The sequence below is a fragment of the Diadema antillarum genome, unplaced genomic scaffold (assembly GCF_040938485.1).
Source record: "Diadema antillarum isolate AM-2024a unplaced genomic scaffold, OU_Dant_1.0 scf00000029, whole genome shotgun sequence".
NCBI lineage: Eukaryota > Metazoa > Echinodermata > Echinoidea > Diadematoida > Diadematidae > Diadema > Diadema antillarum.
The window spans coordinates 4,929,740-4,946,098 of NW_027270918.1; the positions used below are offsets into that span (position 1 = coordinate 4,929,740).

Sequence of the window (16,359 nt, forward strand, 5' to 3'; positions counted from 1 at the left end):
ACCCTCTGCCGGGTGGCAAGAGGCCTGGCCGAACCAGTATAAGTTTGGCTGAACAAGAACCATGAGTATGAATTTGCAGGGACATTTATACTAAAACTTATGAATACATTATTATTGACACTTTGCATAAAATGAAAGGGGAGATTATTGTTTACTTATACATATGCAGGATATTTCTTCGAAGGCAATCCAAATTTGGGAAGGGGAAAGTGCTTATACCATATTTGGTCATGAGAGTTTATGAATGAACTCACTATTCTGTAGTAGTGGTCGTCAGCACAAAGGAATGTGCTAGTCTAATGTTTTAGGGAGAAGTCTAAACAAAGGGGCACAGAGAGGAGGGTGGAATGGGTCAGTGGGGACTGACCACTTTCCAAATAAATCAGTGCGTCATGGGTTACAATGCACTGCAAGGACATCTACAGTGGGGAAGTGAGGAGTGGGGAGATGGACACAATTTTGGGTCTTACAAAGTTTTGAGCACATCTACATGGAGCTTAACTACAAGCTAATCATTGAAGATTAAAACTTCATGCTAATCTTCATATTCAGAAACTTCGTGTGAATGTAACTACTATTATGAATGCTTTACTGTTAAATTCAATTCATCCTCAGTCAGAGATGTGCTAAACACCATTCTAATCTGTTCACTCTCTTCACGTCCAAAGGCTACTAAACAGAATGAGGCAATGGACCTCATAAAGATCTGTTTTATTTCCATTCTACAAACATGTACAGGGTGAGGAAAACAAAATTAAATCTGTGACATCTGAGCAAACAATTTAAACATAATGACCTTTTGACTGCCATTTAAGTCATATGACCTAGATATCGATGAGTACCTTGAAAGAGCTGTTCAAGCCTGATTTTACACTCTAAAAAAAAAGTTGTAAATGTGCTTCCAAACATGCGTCATGCCACTCAAGTTGTAATGGTGGAGAGCCCATTTCAGTTCTATCTACATCACAGATCTCTTCTTCCATGGGATCCATGAAGAGATCTTTGTTTTTCCTTCATGGACCCATGTACATGTATCTAATTTGTAAATCTGGCCTGTATCACATTTCTCTCACACACACAACAAAAAAATTTCTGGTAACAACTAAAGAAGAAAAAAAAAATGTTTCCATTTCTTTTGTGCTTCTGTTCAAACAATGTTCCGGGTTTCTGAGGAAAAGAGTGTCTTTAATTGCTTGAGAACCAATGCAATATGTCTAGTCATCATTTATTAAAGCAGACATTAAGTTCACCCTATTCCCTCATTTTTCACACATGATAAATGAGGGCATCCACCTCTAAAAGTTCAAAAGGAGAGTTTTGTTTTTGTTCTTGTTTTCCTGCACTGGCCCTGGTCTCAGATAATTCTATTCTTATGACATGTTAGATGAGTGTGAAGAGAAAGAAATTGCACCTCTACGCAGCACTTTTGTTCTGGCATGTTCCATGCTCATTTTCCTCTCAAAATCACCTTTTGTCTGACTCCTGCACTAGAAGACCTATTATCATTTCCATGATTTACTCTTGATTAATACACGCAGCCATAACCATCATAATTTTATTTGAACAATACTGCTTTGGCATTTTTGAGGACTAAAATTTGTCCTTAACAACAGCACAGGTTTAGCAATAAAGCCACAAAATTTAACTTGTTTTGCAAACTAAACAAATGGGTGTGATAGTGTGAAAATAACAGCAAGGCTGCCTGAACACAAATGAGAGAGAGAGAGAGATAAAAAAAAAACTTCCAATTTTAGGACTCGCTGCATCTTTTGTTTCACAAACAGCATGTCACACACCTGAAGCCACAGTCTAGTGTTTCGGTGAAGCATGCCACAGTTTGACGGCACTTTGAACAAAGACCACGAGGGAAGAAGAGGAAACGCTCAGGGACAAGCGGAATACTTCAAAGTCTTCTCACTTCCACCACAGGTATTGTCATGCTGCTTGTTCCCTTCTCAAGATTGATACAGCTGGCAGTTTGAAAGAATGTTCGACTCTTCCTCTTCTTTTTGTTTTTAATCTTACAAGCTCTCAGCTTCACTTTGACACATGTTTTTTGTTTCTGCTTTACACTGTCTTTGTTTACTTTCTATTTGGACTTTAGAATGTCATTCATTGTTTGCAATGATAAGGAATCAGGTTGTGAACAAGCAGACATAAATCTTCTAACTATTAATGTGTACCTGACACTGCGTACAATGAGAATATTGAGAAGGTTTTACACCTGTGCAGCTCAGTTGTCACGACAGTCATTGATTGAAGTGATATTGATCAATAAACTGATAAGACTTCTACAACAGCTGGCATGTTACAACCACTGTCATACCTATCATTGGTAATCATGGTGGGTTCATATGTTTACATGGCCAATTGTCTCCTTTTCTCTCTGCTTTTTTTTTCTCTTTCTTGCATGGAAAGGATTTTTTTTTAACCCATTGAGTACAGTTTGATTTTGCTACAACACGCATTTCCCATAGACGCTTGCCCGAATATACTTGGGACTCGTCCTCAACGAGTTAATATGGACGACATGTATTTTCTCATAGCATACAAAGGTTTTCACGTCCTAGTGAGATATGGAAACAATGTCTGAATGATGCAATACAAAAATACATCATAAAGGGAATGAGCACTTGAGACCCACAAACTAAGACCAAACAGAATGTTGTCAGAGATCAATGAATGATGTCACAATGAGAAGAATGAGATATGGTAACTTCCTATTGACAGGGCATCATTCCTTCTACAGACTACAACTGTACGGCTTGATTCCCCGGACATAACTGCACGATGTCCCTGTGTGAATATGTTTGTAAAATATTGCAATCCTATATAAACGATAAAAATTTGACTGACATGCTCGATGAATGATATTTCAGTCAAAACATGAATTCAATTCTAGCACTGTAATAACGGTTTTAAAAGAATTAAAGTTTATGAACTGCACGACACTGCACATGTCCTCTAATCCCAATGAATTCACCACTCGGTTGGGTGATGTGCATGTTTAAGTTTGGCCTACTATGTTAACCAGTAATGACATATCCTGTAGGGATACCACAGAGTACTTCATGACAATTCAGCGAAATCCTCCCCAAATTGTCCTCGGGTAATTTGATGAAGAGTAAGCCGAGACTGAAGCATTCCAGCCGCATATCCCTTCACCAGCCTCTCGGCTGAGCCGTGCCGCATCAAGGCAGCGTGTCTTGCATCATCTGAGCAGTTCACTGATCACTCTGGTGGACGAATTTCTGCCTGAATACCCTCGCACGCTTTACTCCTCACACGAACCCCCGGGTAAGCTGGCATCCCTCTGTTACCTTGGATACCGTCTGCTCTGCATTTGGGAGTGATGCAGAAATAACACGTTTGCCTTCCACCGGATACGGCGTTCAGGGCTTCAAGCGGATCCACAGCATACGCCATCAGGGGCCATGGTACCTTTCTTGGGCAAAACACTTGCCATGGTTGCTGTATGAATGCACTTTGCCACAGAAACAAAGTTAAGTCTTCAAACTACAGGAGCTATTCACACGAAAAAAAAAAATGTTTCCCTGAAGTACAGGATAAAAATGGTGATAGTCCTACCACAAAGGGGTATTGTTTGTTTTTGTAGCTAAAATCCATCTTCAAAATTGTCAGAATCACGATCATAAACAAAAGATCTGATTCCCCTTATATAGGCTAAGCATCATATTCTTAATTTCTAAAGTTTCCAACTATACTTTATGAAAATACAGTCAATTTGACAGAGCAAATGCTATCCTCTGACTGAAAAATACCACGGTAATTTTGCATTTCAAATCCCACAGATAATTTCAAAAAATTTTCACTGGTATGCCCAAAGAAGACAACACCATTCAATTTCATGGGGAATGTGGGAAAATAGGAACAAAGCACGATCTCATTAAGAAGAGCGATAAGCAAAAAGAGCAAAAAGTGTTAAAGTGGTTTCGAAACATCAATCTTGTAGCAGAATCTTTCACTTAAATGCACAGCAAGATCTTATCACATCCCACAGGTAACAACCATCCATGAATGTTCCTGTGACCCAGACAAAGAAAGAGAGAGAGAAAAAAAAACACCACACCCTCCTACACGTGTTTCAACTACAACTCTTGAGCTCTTTTCATAACATTTTGGTTGACATCTGACATCACACAATGCTGCTTGGAACATTGATGATTGCAGCAAAGACTATAGTGTAGGCTGTCCTATAATGGTAGACTGCAAATATCCCATGGCAATGTGCCAATCATGGAATGAACTGCTGATGTTCTTCTATTACTTGAAAGCTTGCTGCCCTTTTACACAAACTATAAATGTTTTTTTTTTCAACAATAATGACAACTGAATCCTGAAAATGAGAGAAAGTGAGAAAAAAGGGTAACAGTATACCCATTAAATCTTAACGCTATATTGATAATCAATGTTATTGTTTTTGTAGTGAATGTGTTGGATGAATGAAACTGGCCAGCTCAAAAGAAGAAAACTAAAACATGTGGGGGTGTCATACAAAAGTGTCTAACTTTCTTTATTTTTTTCTTCCTTGCAGGTATCTTAAAGTAAGCTCCTGACAAAATCATGTTGCTCTAGTTTCATATTCCCTAACTGCACTGGCAACCCAAACACACTGTTAGCTGTTACTGGTTACAGCACCCCAGGGTTACATATTCCCTAGCTTGCTGCCAAAAGTCCAACACTACTAAGGAAAATTGATAAACAGATGAATAAATATCACATTTTCTTTCATTGGTCTCTGCTAGCTGCTATTACCACTTTGATTTGATATGATCCAAGTTTAATGTGGCTGTTGAGCCCTGTTCGTACACTTACTATAACAATTTCATATTGCCAGGTCTGGTTGAGGAGACTAGTAAACTTTACAAAGTCGGAAGACTTTGTGAAAGCGCGATAGGCTTTAGTCTGCACCAACTAGACTCAATTGTGAAAAAACAAGTAGATCCTCCTACAGCATGCACTATGCAGGGTAGGGGAAACATTCCAAGACCCAAGATATTCCCAAACTGGCTGGCTATAATTGGAAGTTTCCACCCTCGGAATAGGCCTTTAATATTCCCTGTAGCTGTTAACTCTGCACAGCATCCTGATCCTATTCAATTCTGTGTCTGTAGAGAGCGTGTACAGTTTATTGCAGCAAAGCAGTGGTGAACAAGGTGATGAATATTTCATTCCAGAGCTTGTGAGCACGAGCACCCTCACACACAACAAATATGCATCCATAACTGTGCACTGCAGCCACTTCTGATCAATGTAGACACAGTCCAGTCTTCATGAGCACTCTCTCACAATTTCACAAAGTCTGCTCAGCCCCTACCCCCTCCCCACCCCCCCCCCCCCACAAAAAAAAATAGGGGGGGGGGAGGGGCTTCTAAGTACATTACTGCAGCCACAGAAACAATTCACAGACAAGGGCGCACGATGTACAATTTCATTACACGAAAGGCAACTCCTTGTCTTTTCAATATAAACTTTTGCTGAGTTTATATTCAGTTGTCATTTAGAGGGCATATACACTACAAACAGAGTGACACTCTTTAGTTTCTCTTCTTGATGAGCTGGTGTCTGATGACAAAGAAGTATAGAGATGTGAGAGAAGGAAAAATAGGTTCCCAGTGGGTTCCACTCTAGTTTGTTTGCATTGGTTTTTGTCCAGCACTGCACTTGGCTTGCATCCTAGATGGAACCGAGGTACAACAACTTAGTTTTAAATTGAATTTGAATTGGAAAGGTGTTTTATTGATCGATATCCATTGCAGCCTGCTGGCTGAATTACAGACATTGTTTCTCTAGTTTATAAAACCATCCTGATCATAACAAATAAACTTAAAGTGAGCTATCATTACTTCATCAGTTTTTGTTTCATTTGGATTTCTACACTTCTGGCAATAAAAATCTGCCAAGATATGCAAGACTATAACACACGAGAGATACCATACCTCCATAGTTGATTTTCTTGTGTTTAAAAAAAAACACACACACACAAAGCTATTGCTAACAGAAGATATATAAAGTGGACTTAAAATATCATAATATGGAAATAAATGAATGTCACACTGAGTAAACTGTGAGGAAAAATATGGGGAATACTACATCATTCATGAGACCAGTGGTGCTCATTCAAAAATGTTCAAAAATATGAATCAATGTGAAGATGGATGGCAATCAATGGAAGTACCTTGCGAGGATACCACCACCAGTTTCAATGCATAGAACTAGACTCAAACAGCAAAACAACACCAAGGCAAGAGACAGTAAATGAGACCATTCGGAAGGTTAAAACACTTCATGTGATTAGCGTGGAGGTGAAATTAGCATGATTAATACGACACTGTACACTTTGCTTACCGTTGCATCCCCATCATTGGCTATCGAGTTGATGAAGTACAGCACACTGACGGAAAGAGCAAAGATCAAAGTAAGGAACCACACGCGCTTTATTCGCGGCAGCATGACTAAACTTCCACAAAATGTTCTCTAGTGGCTTGCACTAGTGCTATAGAATTACTACTCATTTGATAAATAGCAGCAAAGGAGATATTGAAAGTCTTCACGTCGGCACATTATGTTCATTTTCTTTGTCCGCCCCACATCAATGGCTCCGATGCCAGATTATCACGGATTTTACTCCTTACAGATTAGCGAACATCGGTTGTAACAGACGCCGGCGCTCCGGGCGCGGTTGGCAGGAGTGATCCCGAGTGTGTCCACCGCCTTTACTCAACGGCGCAGAGTTCACTACACCGTAGTCTGCTAGAGAGGTTTATCGAAGACCCACTTGACACAAGTTTGAAAAGAAATTGTTTGGCAGAACACGTTTAAATTCGTCTTATAGTGCTCCAAGATATGTTGATAAATCCACTCCCTAAACTGTAAAATATCCAACAAAGCGGTCAGTCAGAGAGCGTATTTCCGATTTCTACGCACGAGCGATAATCCCTGCACTTGTTTACTGTCATTGAGTTTGGACAAGGCTCACTGAACTGCTGAGCTGAATGAGGATAGAGCGAGAGATCGAGAGCTCTCGTTCTTCCTACCCTGGCGATGCGTGCTCGCGAATAGGAGTGCATCTTCGTCATACAGCGTACAATGGTAGGCCTACTTCCTGATTGGCAGCGGACCGTCTTTGCCAGTGTGGGTCACTCTGGCCAGGGAGGTGCCGATCATAACGGTTACGAGGTATCTGGGCTGGGCTCTCCTAAATGGACAAAATTTCGTGGAAAATTCTCAGTTTTTTATACATGAACAACGTGCCACGACTGAAAAAAAATATATAGATGATTCAAAGGAAAATTGCGCAGAAGAAAAGGAGGAAGGAGAAGAAAGAAAAGAGGAAAAGGCAGAAGAGGAGAACAAAGGGTAGGGAAAAAAGAGGAAGAAAAGAGTATACGAAGTATAAGGAGCACGGGAAGATAATTATCAAGAAAAGTGGCTCGCTTATTTTTGTCTATAAATATTGTATCCCAAGACTGTATAAGACATAACATCCGAATCTGTGAAGGGGCATTTTCCACCTAGTGGCTAAATTGGTTATCTGTCTTACGTAATCAGCGAGGGAGGGGCCCTTCTTTCAACAACAAAAAAGATAACCGATTGAAACAGCGTTAATATAGCTCAAGTGGAGGAACTTATGGCATTGTGTTCTAGATTTCATTCTTGATTTGAATTCTATATTCATGATGTGAAATCTGAAAACATGGACTGAGGTGGGTTATCGGTTCAAAGTTAAAATGTCTACTTCAAAATAAGATCTAATGAAATTGACGAAATGATATATATGAAATATAATGCTTTACAAAATCAAGAATGAATAATAAACTTCATTCCCAAGACTTGGTTGCATACATTTTCATTCGGTAGTTCCAATGTTTTTACCACTTGAGTGAGCTGTTATTTCACTATTAAATCCTTTAATCTTTATTCATTTATCAATATTTACTTCATATTTTTGTTTACTTCACAATCATCAATTAAAACAAACAAAGCATTCCGACACAAGTTCTTAAAGTCTCTCGCGACGTATTAGATAACCGCCATCTATTGTTGAATTACACATCGGGAACAATCAGCTTTCAGAAAGAGGTCATAATAATTATATCTGTAAATATAAGTGTACATGTTTTGATATAATATACATACTGCCTATTCACCACCTCCTTCTCTCTGCTTCTCTTTCTCTTTCTCTCTCCCTCTCTCTCTCTCCCCCCCCCCCCCCTCTCTCTCTCTTTCTCTCATAAACACTCGGGAATATTATACCATGCATTATTACAATGTATCATCAATGTTGTTTTCTGCAGTCGCTGTCCCCCGTCTATAGGCTTTTTTTCAGCACTCATGTACTCGTTTTCTTCTAGAAACAATGGTTCTGTCGATTTGATTGCATACGAAATGCAAAAAGAAGAAGAAGAAGAAGAAAGAAAAAAAAAACCGACATATGAATCCATTTTCCCTGAATGAGACTGATCAATCGACGCATCTGAATGGACTCTGTACGGAGCAATGTGTGAAATATCACACGAATGTGATTAGGACTATTCATAGGGATATATGAAGAGTTTGTTTGCAAAAACCGATAAGTCCATTTTTGATGATTTTGAAGTACGGTCTCTGTCATAAAGTACAAAATAATACCTTTTAAATGATATATTGGTCACTACATATAAAGGAATATTTTTGAAGTTATGGTCAAAAGAAGCAAAAATTTTCTTATTATTCCCTTTATTTTTCTTGACCTTTAATCGCAAATATCTCCATTGGACAGGATATGGACTTATCGGTTTTTGCAAACAAACTCTTCATATCTATCTCTACGGGACTATTTGATATTCAGCGTGAATAATGTGTTGAGCAGGTCGCGGTTGTGTTTCCGAGTTGTTTGCTATTTCGTAAGAATACTCGTACATCTTTGCCAATGCGCGAATGTGGCACTGACCTCAGTCTGATCATGCATGTCTCTGTGAAAAGATTCATAATTAATTGCATGCAGCTTCGATATCTCGTTTCAGCCGCGATGAATAAATTCCTTTAAAGAGAGTGAAGGAGAGTATAGGGTATTCTATTCTAAATGCAAGAGCGCATGACTGATCGACATCTTTCTTTAGATTTGCTTTCCCGCGTGTAAAGCGGTCTAACTTGAGTGCTTTTCTTATAATATGACAGATTCCAGTTTTTCTTATGTATCATCATCGATTCTGATATCCGAAGGAAGTATTGGATGTTATCACATAGCTTCCTGGAATGCTGTCATCATTCGTAAATGAATGTCCGTTTCTTCTGACAATCAAAATCTTCTGTTTCAGTATGGTAGATTGTGAATATGCTGAACATTCCCATCATTGAACATAACAAAGGTGTTAACCATCACTCTTTCTTACTTGTTTCAAATAGGGTTTAAAAAAAACCCTACTATATACCAGAAAGACATTAATCTAAATGCAGGATATCAGCATCCCTCACCCAGTGTCGAAACAGAGCTAGCCAGTTAAGTATACACAAAAAAGGGGACAACAGATGCATGAAAAAAATAAAACAGATTGATTTTGCAAAGCAAAGAAATCAAACGCCAAATGAATATAAAAAAGGTAGATCTATATGAAGTTTGTTTTACATCGACACCGATCTATTATACTCTCTCTACCCCACACCCTCTCGAGGCCTCTCCTTCTCTCTTCTTCCCTCTCTCGATGTTTTTCTCATCCCTGCTCTCCTCTGTCCCTTCTACCTTTAACATGAAACTTTGGCAAATTAATCTTGAACCGAAGAATGCGAGGAAAGACAAACACAAAAATAAACACTGCAGAAGCAAGCACAAAAACGGCAAGGATGGCAATCGCAAGGTCGAATAACAGCAGACAGCTCATTGCACTAAATCTCAATAGAGGGAGCTGTTGCTCTTTTACCAGTAGACGCTCTGTTCACCTCTAGCAGCAGTGCGATCGCGATGATTCTTGTGTCCGGCGAGCGAATCTTCATGAATCCTGTGGATGTCGTCTGCTTGGGCTCCCGTTTATCATTAATAATCAAGTGTTAATCTTACCAAGTGATGTCTCCTTATGTCTTTCGTCTCACTTTGTATCACTGATGTAACCATTAGATCTGATGTTTAAAATCATACATGCACAAAATCTGCAGGCAGACTTTACACAACGCACATGTACCATCATTTGCCTTCCGAAGCAGATTCAATCCAGGATGACTCATACACATTGTATCATCTTTCAATTCTGAACATCAGGCCTATAACATTTTAAAATATATGTTTATACACTTTATGCAATGCCCCTCAATAATTGTTTATTTATTTCATTTTAAAGATGAATCAAGATGAAACGAGATATGAAACTCGTCACGCTGACGAGTTAGGTGATACGCTTGGGGTCATCAGGTGTCGGTCATCTGTGATCGACAAAGAAAAGAATGTGATATAGGCACCTTGAAGTTATATTGAGCGTGCATGCAAAACCGTTTCTCTAACCACTCGGCCACGGGACATCCCCGGAAATGGTAAGGGAAAAAAGAAATGTATAGATATTACAGGGGGAAAAGTCAATGCCCACTCAACAATCGTGGCCGCGTGAACATGTATTGCATTGCTAGACGGAAATGCGGCCTTGTAACGACTGATGTCGCTATGCCATTTCTGGCAACTTGGGAAAAATACGCGCCGTAGACATAAAGCCTATAATCGGCTGGTTTTGATACCTTGCCTTTAATCACAATTTTCAATGTGATGACGTCATCAAAGTACAAAACAATGACATGGTCTTGAAAGACAATTGTTCAAAGTACAACACCTCAGTCGTCGTCATTACATACTATGATCGGTTTGACAAAGTCAGCCTGCAAAATTTTGCAGCAGTCGAAGCAATGTGGTCTCCAACACAAAAAAGAGGGATATGGTGTGTGTCTGTGTGTCTGTGTGTGTGTATAGGTGCGTTTATATACGAACGTGATTTCTACATGGACGAATATGTAATACAAAATTGAAAAAAAAAGTAAAATAGCCAAGTATTTTGTTTCGTGATCTTGTGGGGTTCGAACCCGCAACTTCACGTCTCTGAGACGTCGCCTTTAACCACTCGGCCATACGTCTCGGCGAGAAAATATGAGGAACGTAAACTTATGTATGTGAAAGCTGAATCGGGAATCGTTTTGTCCACATTCCATTCTCATTTTCAGTTTTAAACTGCAAAATTGTCAACCTGATGATGAGATTTCAAAAAATAAAATGCATGATTACTGAAGCTTATTGTCTCAGCTACAACATACTTAAGTTTCAGAGGAAATGAAGCAAAATCAGCTGAGATAAATGTGCTTAAACGTTGTCAAGTCAATGCATGGTTTAAAAAAAATCACCTCCCATAGACATTACACGTAAACTTGTCCGATTTTGCATCTTTACCTTTAATCACAATTTAAGGTATGATGACGTCATCAAATTTCAAAACCATGACTTGGACTTGAAAGGCAATTGTTCAAAGTACAACATATCTGAATTTGGGATAATATTGAGCTTAAACAACAGAGATACGAGCAAATGAATGTCAGAAACAGTACCTCAAAAAAATTAATTCCACTTTTTTGATTTCAGATGATGATATGATGACGTCATAATGTAATTATGGAAATATTAATACTTGAAACGTTATTTCCAATTCATATGTTTTTGTAATATGCAATAAAAACATAGGGTAACCAGACGTTTTAAAGAGCTATGGCGAAATAAACAAAGACATGTTTTTCGCTATATTTGCACAAAGACGCGCACACGAAATTTCAACTTTGACGCCAACGCATTCCTTTGTTATAGGTCAAAATTGATCGGAAATCAATGGATATTGTTACTTAATGTATCAGGAATCCAAATCTGTCAAAAAATGTGCATTTTCAGTTTGCTTACGCGCACTACGCGCGAAAATGTGCGGACGGACGCGAACGCGCGAAACGCTTAAAATTGTCTGAAACTTCGAGATTTCCCATTGGTAAGTTGTTTTGAGCCTTTTAAAAGTTTGACGCGCGCGTACGCGCGCGTAATAATGTCTTAGGTAATTAGCATTAAAATGTATGATAGAGCGTGACCTGAACTTAATGTCCGCCGAAAATGATACAGACATGACCTTTAGATATGAAGTTATGATCGATCATGTAACATGGTCCGAAAATCACAAAATGGCGCCTAGATGACGTCATAGATATGTTACTGTCATGAAAACCTTATTGTGGCTAGATTTTGTCATGAGACATGTTCCCTGAAAATGTCATGTTATTCCGTAATGTCATTCTTGAGATATTGATGACACAAAATTGTCCAGAAAGAAAGAAGAATAACGAGATATGAAACTCGTCACGCTGACGAGTTAGGTGATACGCTTGGGGTCATCAGGTGTCGGTCATCTGTGATCGACAAAGAAAAGAATGTGATATAGGCACCTTGAAGTTATATTGAGCGTGCATGCAAAACCGTTTCTCTAACCACTCGGCCACGGGACATCCCCGGAAATGGTAAGGCAAAAAAGAAATGTATAGATATTACAGGGGGAAAAAGTCAATGTCCACTCAACAATCGTGGCCGCGTGAACATGTATTGCATTGCTAGACGGAAATGCGGCCTTGTAACGACTGATGTCGCTATGCCATTTCTGGCAACTTGGGAAAAATACGCGCCGTAGACATAAAGCCTATATCGGCTGGTTTTGGTACCTTGCCTTTAATCACAATTTTCAGTGTGATGACGTCATCAAAGTACAAAACAATGACATGGTCTTGAAAGACAATTGTTCAAAGTACAACACCTCCGTCGTCGTCATTACATACTATGATCGGTTTGACAAAGTCAGCCTGCAAAATTTTGCAGCAGTCGAAGCAATGTGGTCTCCAACACAAAAAAGAGGGATATGGTGTGTGTCTGTGTGTCTGTGTGTGTGTATAGGTGCGTTTATATACGAACGTGATTTCTACATGGACGAATATGTAATACAAAATTGAAGAAAAAAAAGTAAAATAGCTAAGTATTTTGTTTCGTGATCTTGTGGGGTTCGAACCCGCAACCTCACGTCTCTGAGACGTCGCCTTTAACCACTCGGCCATACGTCTCGGCGAGAAAATATGAGGAACGTAAACTTATGTATGTGAAAGATGAATCGGGAATCGTTTTGTCCACATTCCATTCTCATTTTCAGTTTTAAACTGCAAAATTGTAAACCTGATGATGAGATTTGAAAAAATAAAATGCATGATTACTGAAGCTTATTGTCTCAGCTACAACATACTTAAGTTTCAGAGGAAATGAAGCAAAATCAGCTGAGATAAAGGTGCCTAAACGTTGTCAAGTCAATGCATGGTTTTAAAAAAAATCACCTCCCATAGACATAACACGTAAACTTGTCCGATTTTGCATCTTTACCTTTAATCACAATTTAAGGTATGATGACGTCATCAAATTTCAAAATCATGACTTCGACCTAAAAGGCAAATGTTCAAAGTACAACATATCCGAATTTGGGATAATATTGAGCTTAAACAACAGAGATACGAGCAAATGAATGTCAGAAACAGTACCTCAAAAAAATTAATTCCACTTTTTTGATTTCAGATGATGATATGATGACGTCATAATGTATTTAGGGAAATATTGATACTTGAAACGTTATTTTCAATTCATATGCTTTTGTATTACGCAATAAAAAGATAGGGTCACCTGACGTTTTAAAGAGCTATGGCGAAATAAACAAAGACATGTTTTTCGCTAAATTTCCACATAGACGCGCACACGAAATTTCAACTTTGACGCCAGCGCATTCCTTTGTTATAGGTCGAAATTGATCGAAAATCAATGGATATTGTTACTTAATGTATCAGGAATCCAAATCTGTCAAAAAATGTGCATTTTCATGTTGCTTACGCGCACTGCGCGCGGAAATGCGCGGACGGACGCGAACGCGCGGAACGCTTAAAATTGTCTGAAACTTCGAGATTTCCCATTGGGAAGTCGTTTTAAGCATTTGAAAACTTTGACACGCGCTAATGCGCGCGTAATGATGTCCTAGGTAATTAGCATTAAAAAGTAAGATAGAGCGTGACCTGAACTTTATGTCCAACGAAAATGATACAGAAATGACCTTTAGTTATGAAGTTATGATCGATCATGTAACATGGTCCAAAAATCACAAAATGGCGCCTAGATGACGTCATAGATATGTTACTGTCATGAAAACCTTATTGTGGCTAGATATTGTCATGAGACATGTTGACTGAAAATGTCATGTTATTCCGTCATGTCAATGTTGAGATATTCACGACACAAAATGTGCCAGAAAGAAAGAAGAATAAAAAGAAAGAAAGGAAGATTTTGACAAACACAATAGGTGATACGCTAAAAGCGTATCACCTAAAAAGAAACTAGACTTGGAATTTGTCAAGACTGACAAATTAGGTGATCCGATTTGTTTTAATCGATGATTCGAGTCCTGATCGCAATAGGCATGACCATATAGGTTTCATCTGTGTTTAGAGACATTGGCCGTGTGATGTTTGGATTCCCATTTAGAAAAGAGAGTCAGGTCTGCCATCTTTGGTACCAAATTCGGTATACACTATAACGAAGATACAGAATGAAGTATATTTGACCATTGACCCAACTTTGCGCAGCCAAGATGGCATCTGAGCAAAAAGTGGTTATTTTGTGAAATGATTCTTGTAACATGGTCTTTGCGTGTGGAAAATACGGGAAAGATAGGACATGTATTCACCAAGATACAGGTTGAAACATTTATGACCTTTGACCCTAATTTACATACCCAAGATGGTGTCTGATCAAGTAGTTGTTATTTTATGAAATAAAGTACGTGACATGACCTAAACATGTGCAAAATATGGGCGTGATAGGGGCTGGTTTTTTTAACTTATTGCAAAGAAAGTGGCATAAAGAAAGAAATATCTCAATACATCGAAGATAAGTATAATTTCAACCAAGTTTTTTGACGTGATATCGGCGCCGTATGAAAAAATGGAGGGTATAGTCGCGATAGCCCAAAGTCTGAGCTACAACATATTAAAATCTGGGAGAAATTCACGAAAGAGTAAGTGAGCTAGTGTTCGATAAAGACCGTCATGTCAATTTTCATTTCCAGAAAAATTCCCTCCCGTAGAGATAACACGTAAACTGGTTAAATTTGACAAGGTTACATTATATCTATTTTCACGAGGTGAAGACATCATCCGATTAAAACTTTGATTGAACAAAACTTAAAGAGTATTACATTGGCTACAACATACTGAAATCTGGAAGAAATTCACCGAAGGGTAATTGAGCTAGTCGTCGATAAAGACAATCATGTCAATTTTCACATCTAGACAAATTCCCTCCCATAGAGATAACACGTCATAATGAAGATAAAGAAAGAAGTACATATGACCTTTGACCCTACTTTGCACAGACAAGATGGCGTCTGAGCAAAAAGTAGTTACTTTGTGAAATGATTCTTGTAACATGGTCTTAAGTATGCAAAATATGGGAAAGATAAGACATGTATTCACCAAGATACAGGATGAAACATTTTTGACCTTTGACCCTAATTTACATACCCAAGAAGGTACCCGATCAAGTAGTTGTTATTTTATGAAATAATGTACGTGACATAAACTAAACATGTGCAAAATATTGGGCTGATAGAGCTTGTTTTTCTTGAGTTATTGCAAAGAAAGTTGCAGAAAGAAAGGAATATGAAAATACATGGAAGATAAGCTTTAATTTCAACCAAGTTTTTGGGCATGATGCCGACTCCGTATGAAAAAACAAAGGGCACATTTACGATAGCCCAAAGTCTCAGCTACAACATACTAAAATATGGGAGAAATTCACCGAAGCATAAGTGAGCTAGTGCTCGATAAAGATAGTCATGTCAGTTTTCATTTCCAGAAAAACTGCACTCCCATAGAGATAACACGTAAACTGGTCAAATTTAACAATGTTACTTTTAATCCCTTTTTACGAGGTGATGCCGTCATCCAATCAAATTGTTGTTATTATATATCTGAAAGACCATTTAATAAGCTACAACATATTGAAATTTGGACGAAAATCAACTAAAGAATAAGTGAGATATGCTTGAATGAACTTGAAATTTGATGACGTCATTTTGAAAATTTACTTTTTTAACTTTATTAAGAAATTTGATATATTTTAATCATTTTTCCAGCATTGCCAACCCACGAAATGACATGTACAACTCATCAGCTTTCAGAATATGTAAAAAAAATGGGGGGTCACCGTCCATCCTGACGAGTAAAATTGGATTTAAAATTGGCAGTTTTTTGGCATTGTTGCACTGTATATCGCCA

At 38.4% G+C, this 16,359-nt stretch overlaps 1 protein-coding gene across 1 annotated transcript in view; it reads right to left on the minus strand.

Annotated features, from left to right (window-relative positions):
• The window catches only part of LOC139738421 (polypeptide N-acetylgalactosaminyltransferase 2-like), a 166,508-nt gene extending 159,546 nt beyond the window's left edge, over positions 1-6,962 (minus strand). The window contains exon 1 of the mRNA XM_071649061.1: positions 6,370-6,962. Within this exon, the coding sequence (XP_071505162.1) occupies positions 6,370-6,474 (105 nt within the window). The 5' untranslated portion in view covers positions 6,475-6,962. The remainder of the gene's footprint in view (positions 1-6,369) is intronic.
• Between the last annotated feature and the right edge of the window lie 9,397 nt (positions 6,963-16,359).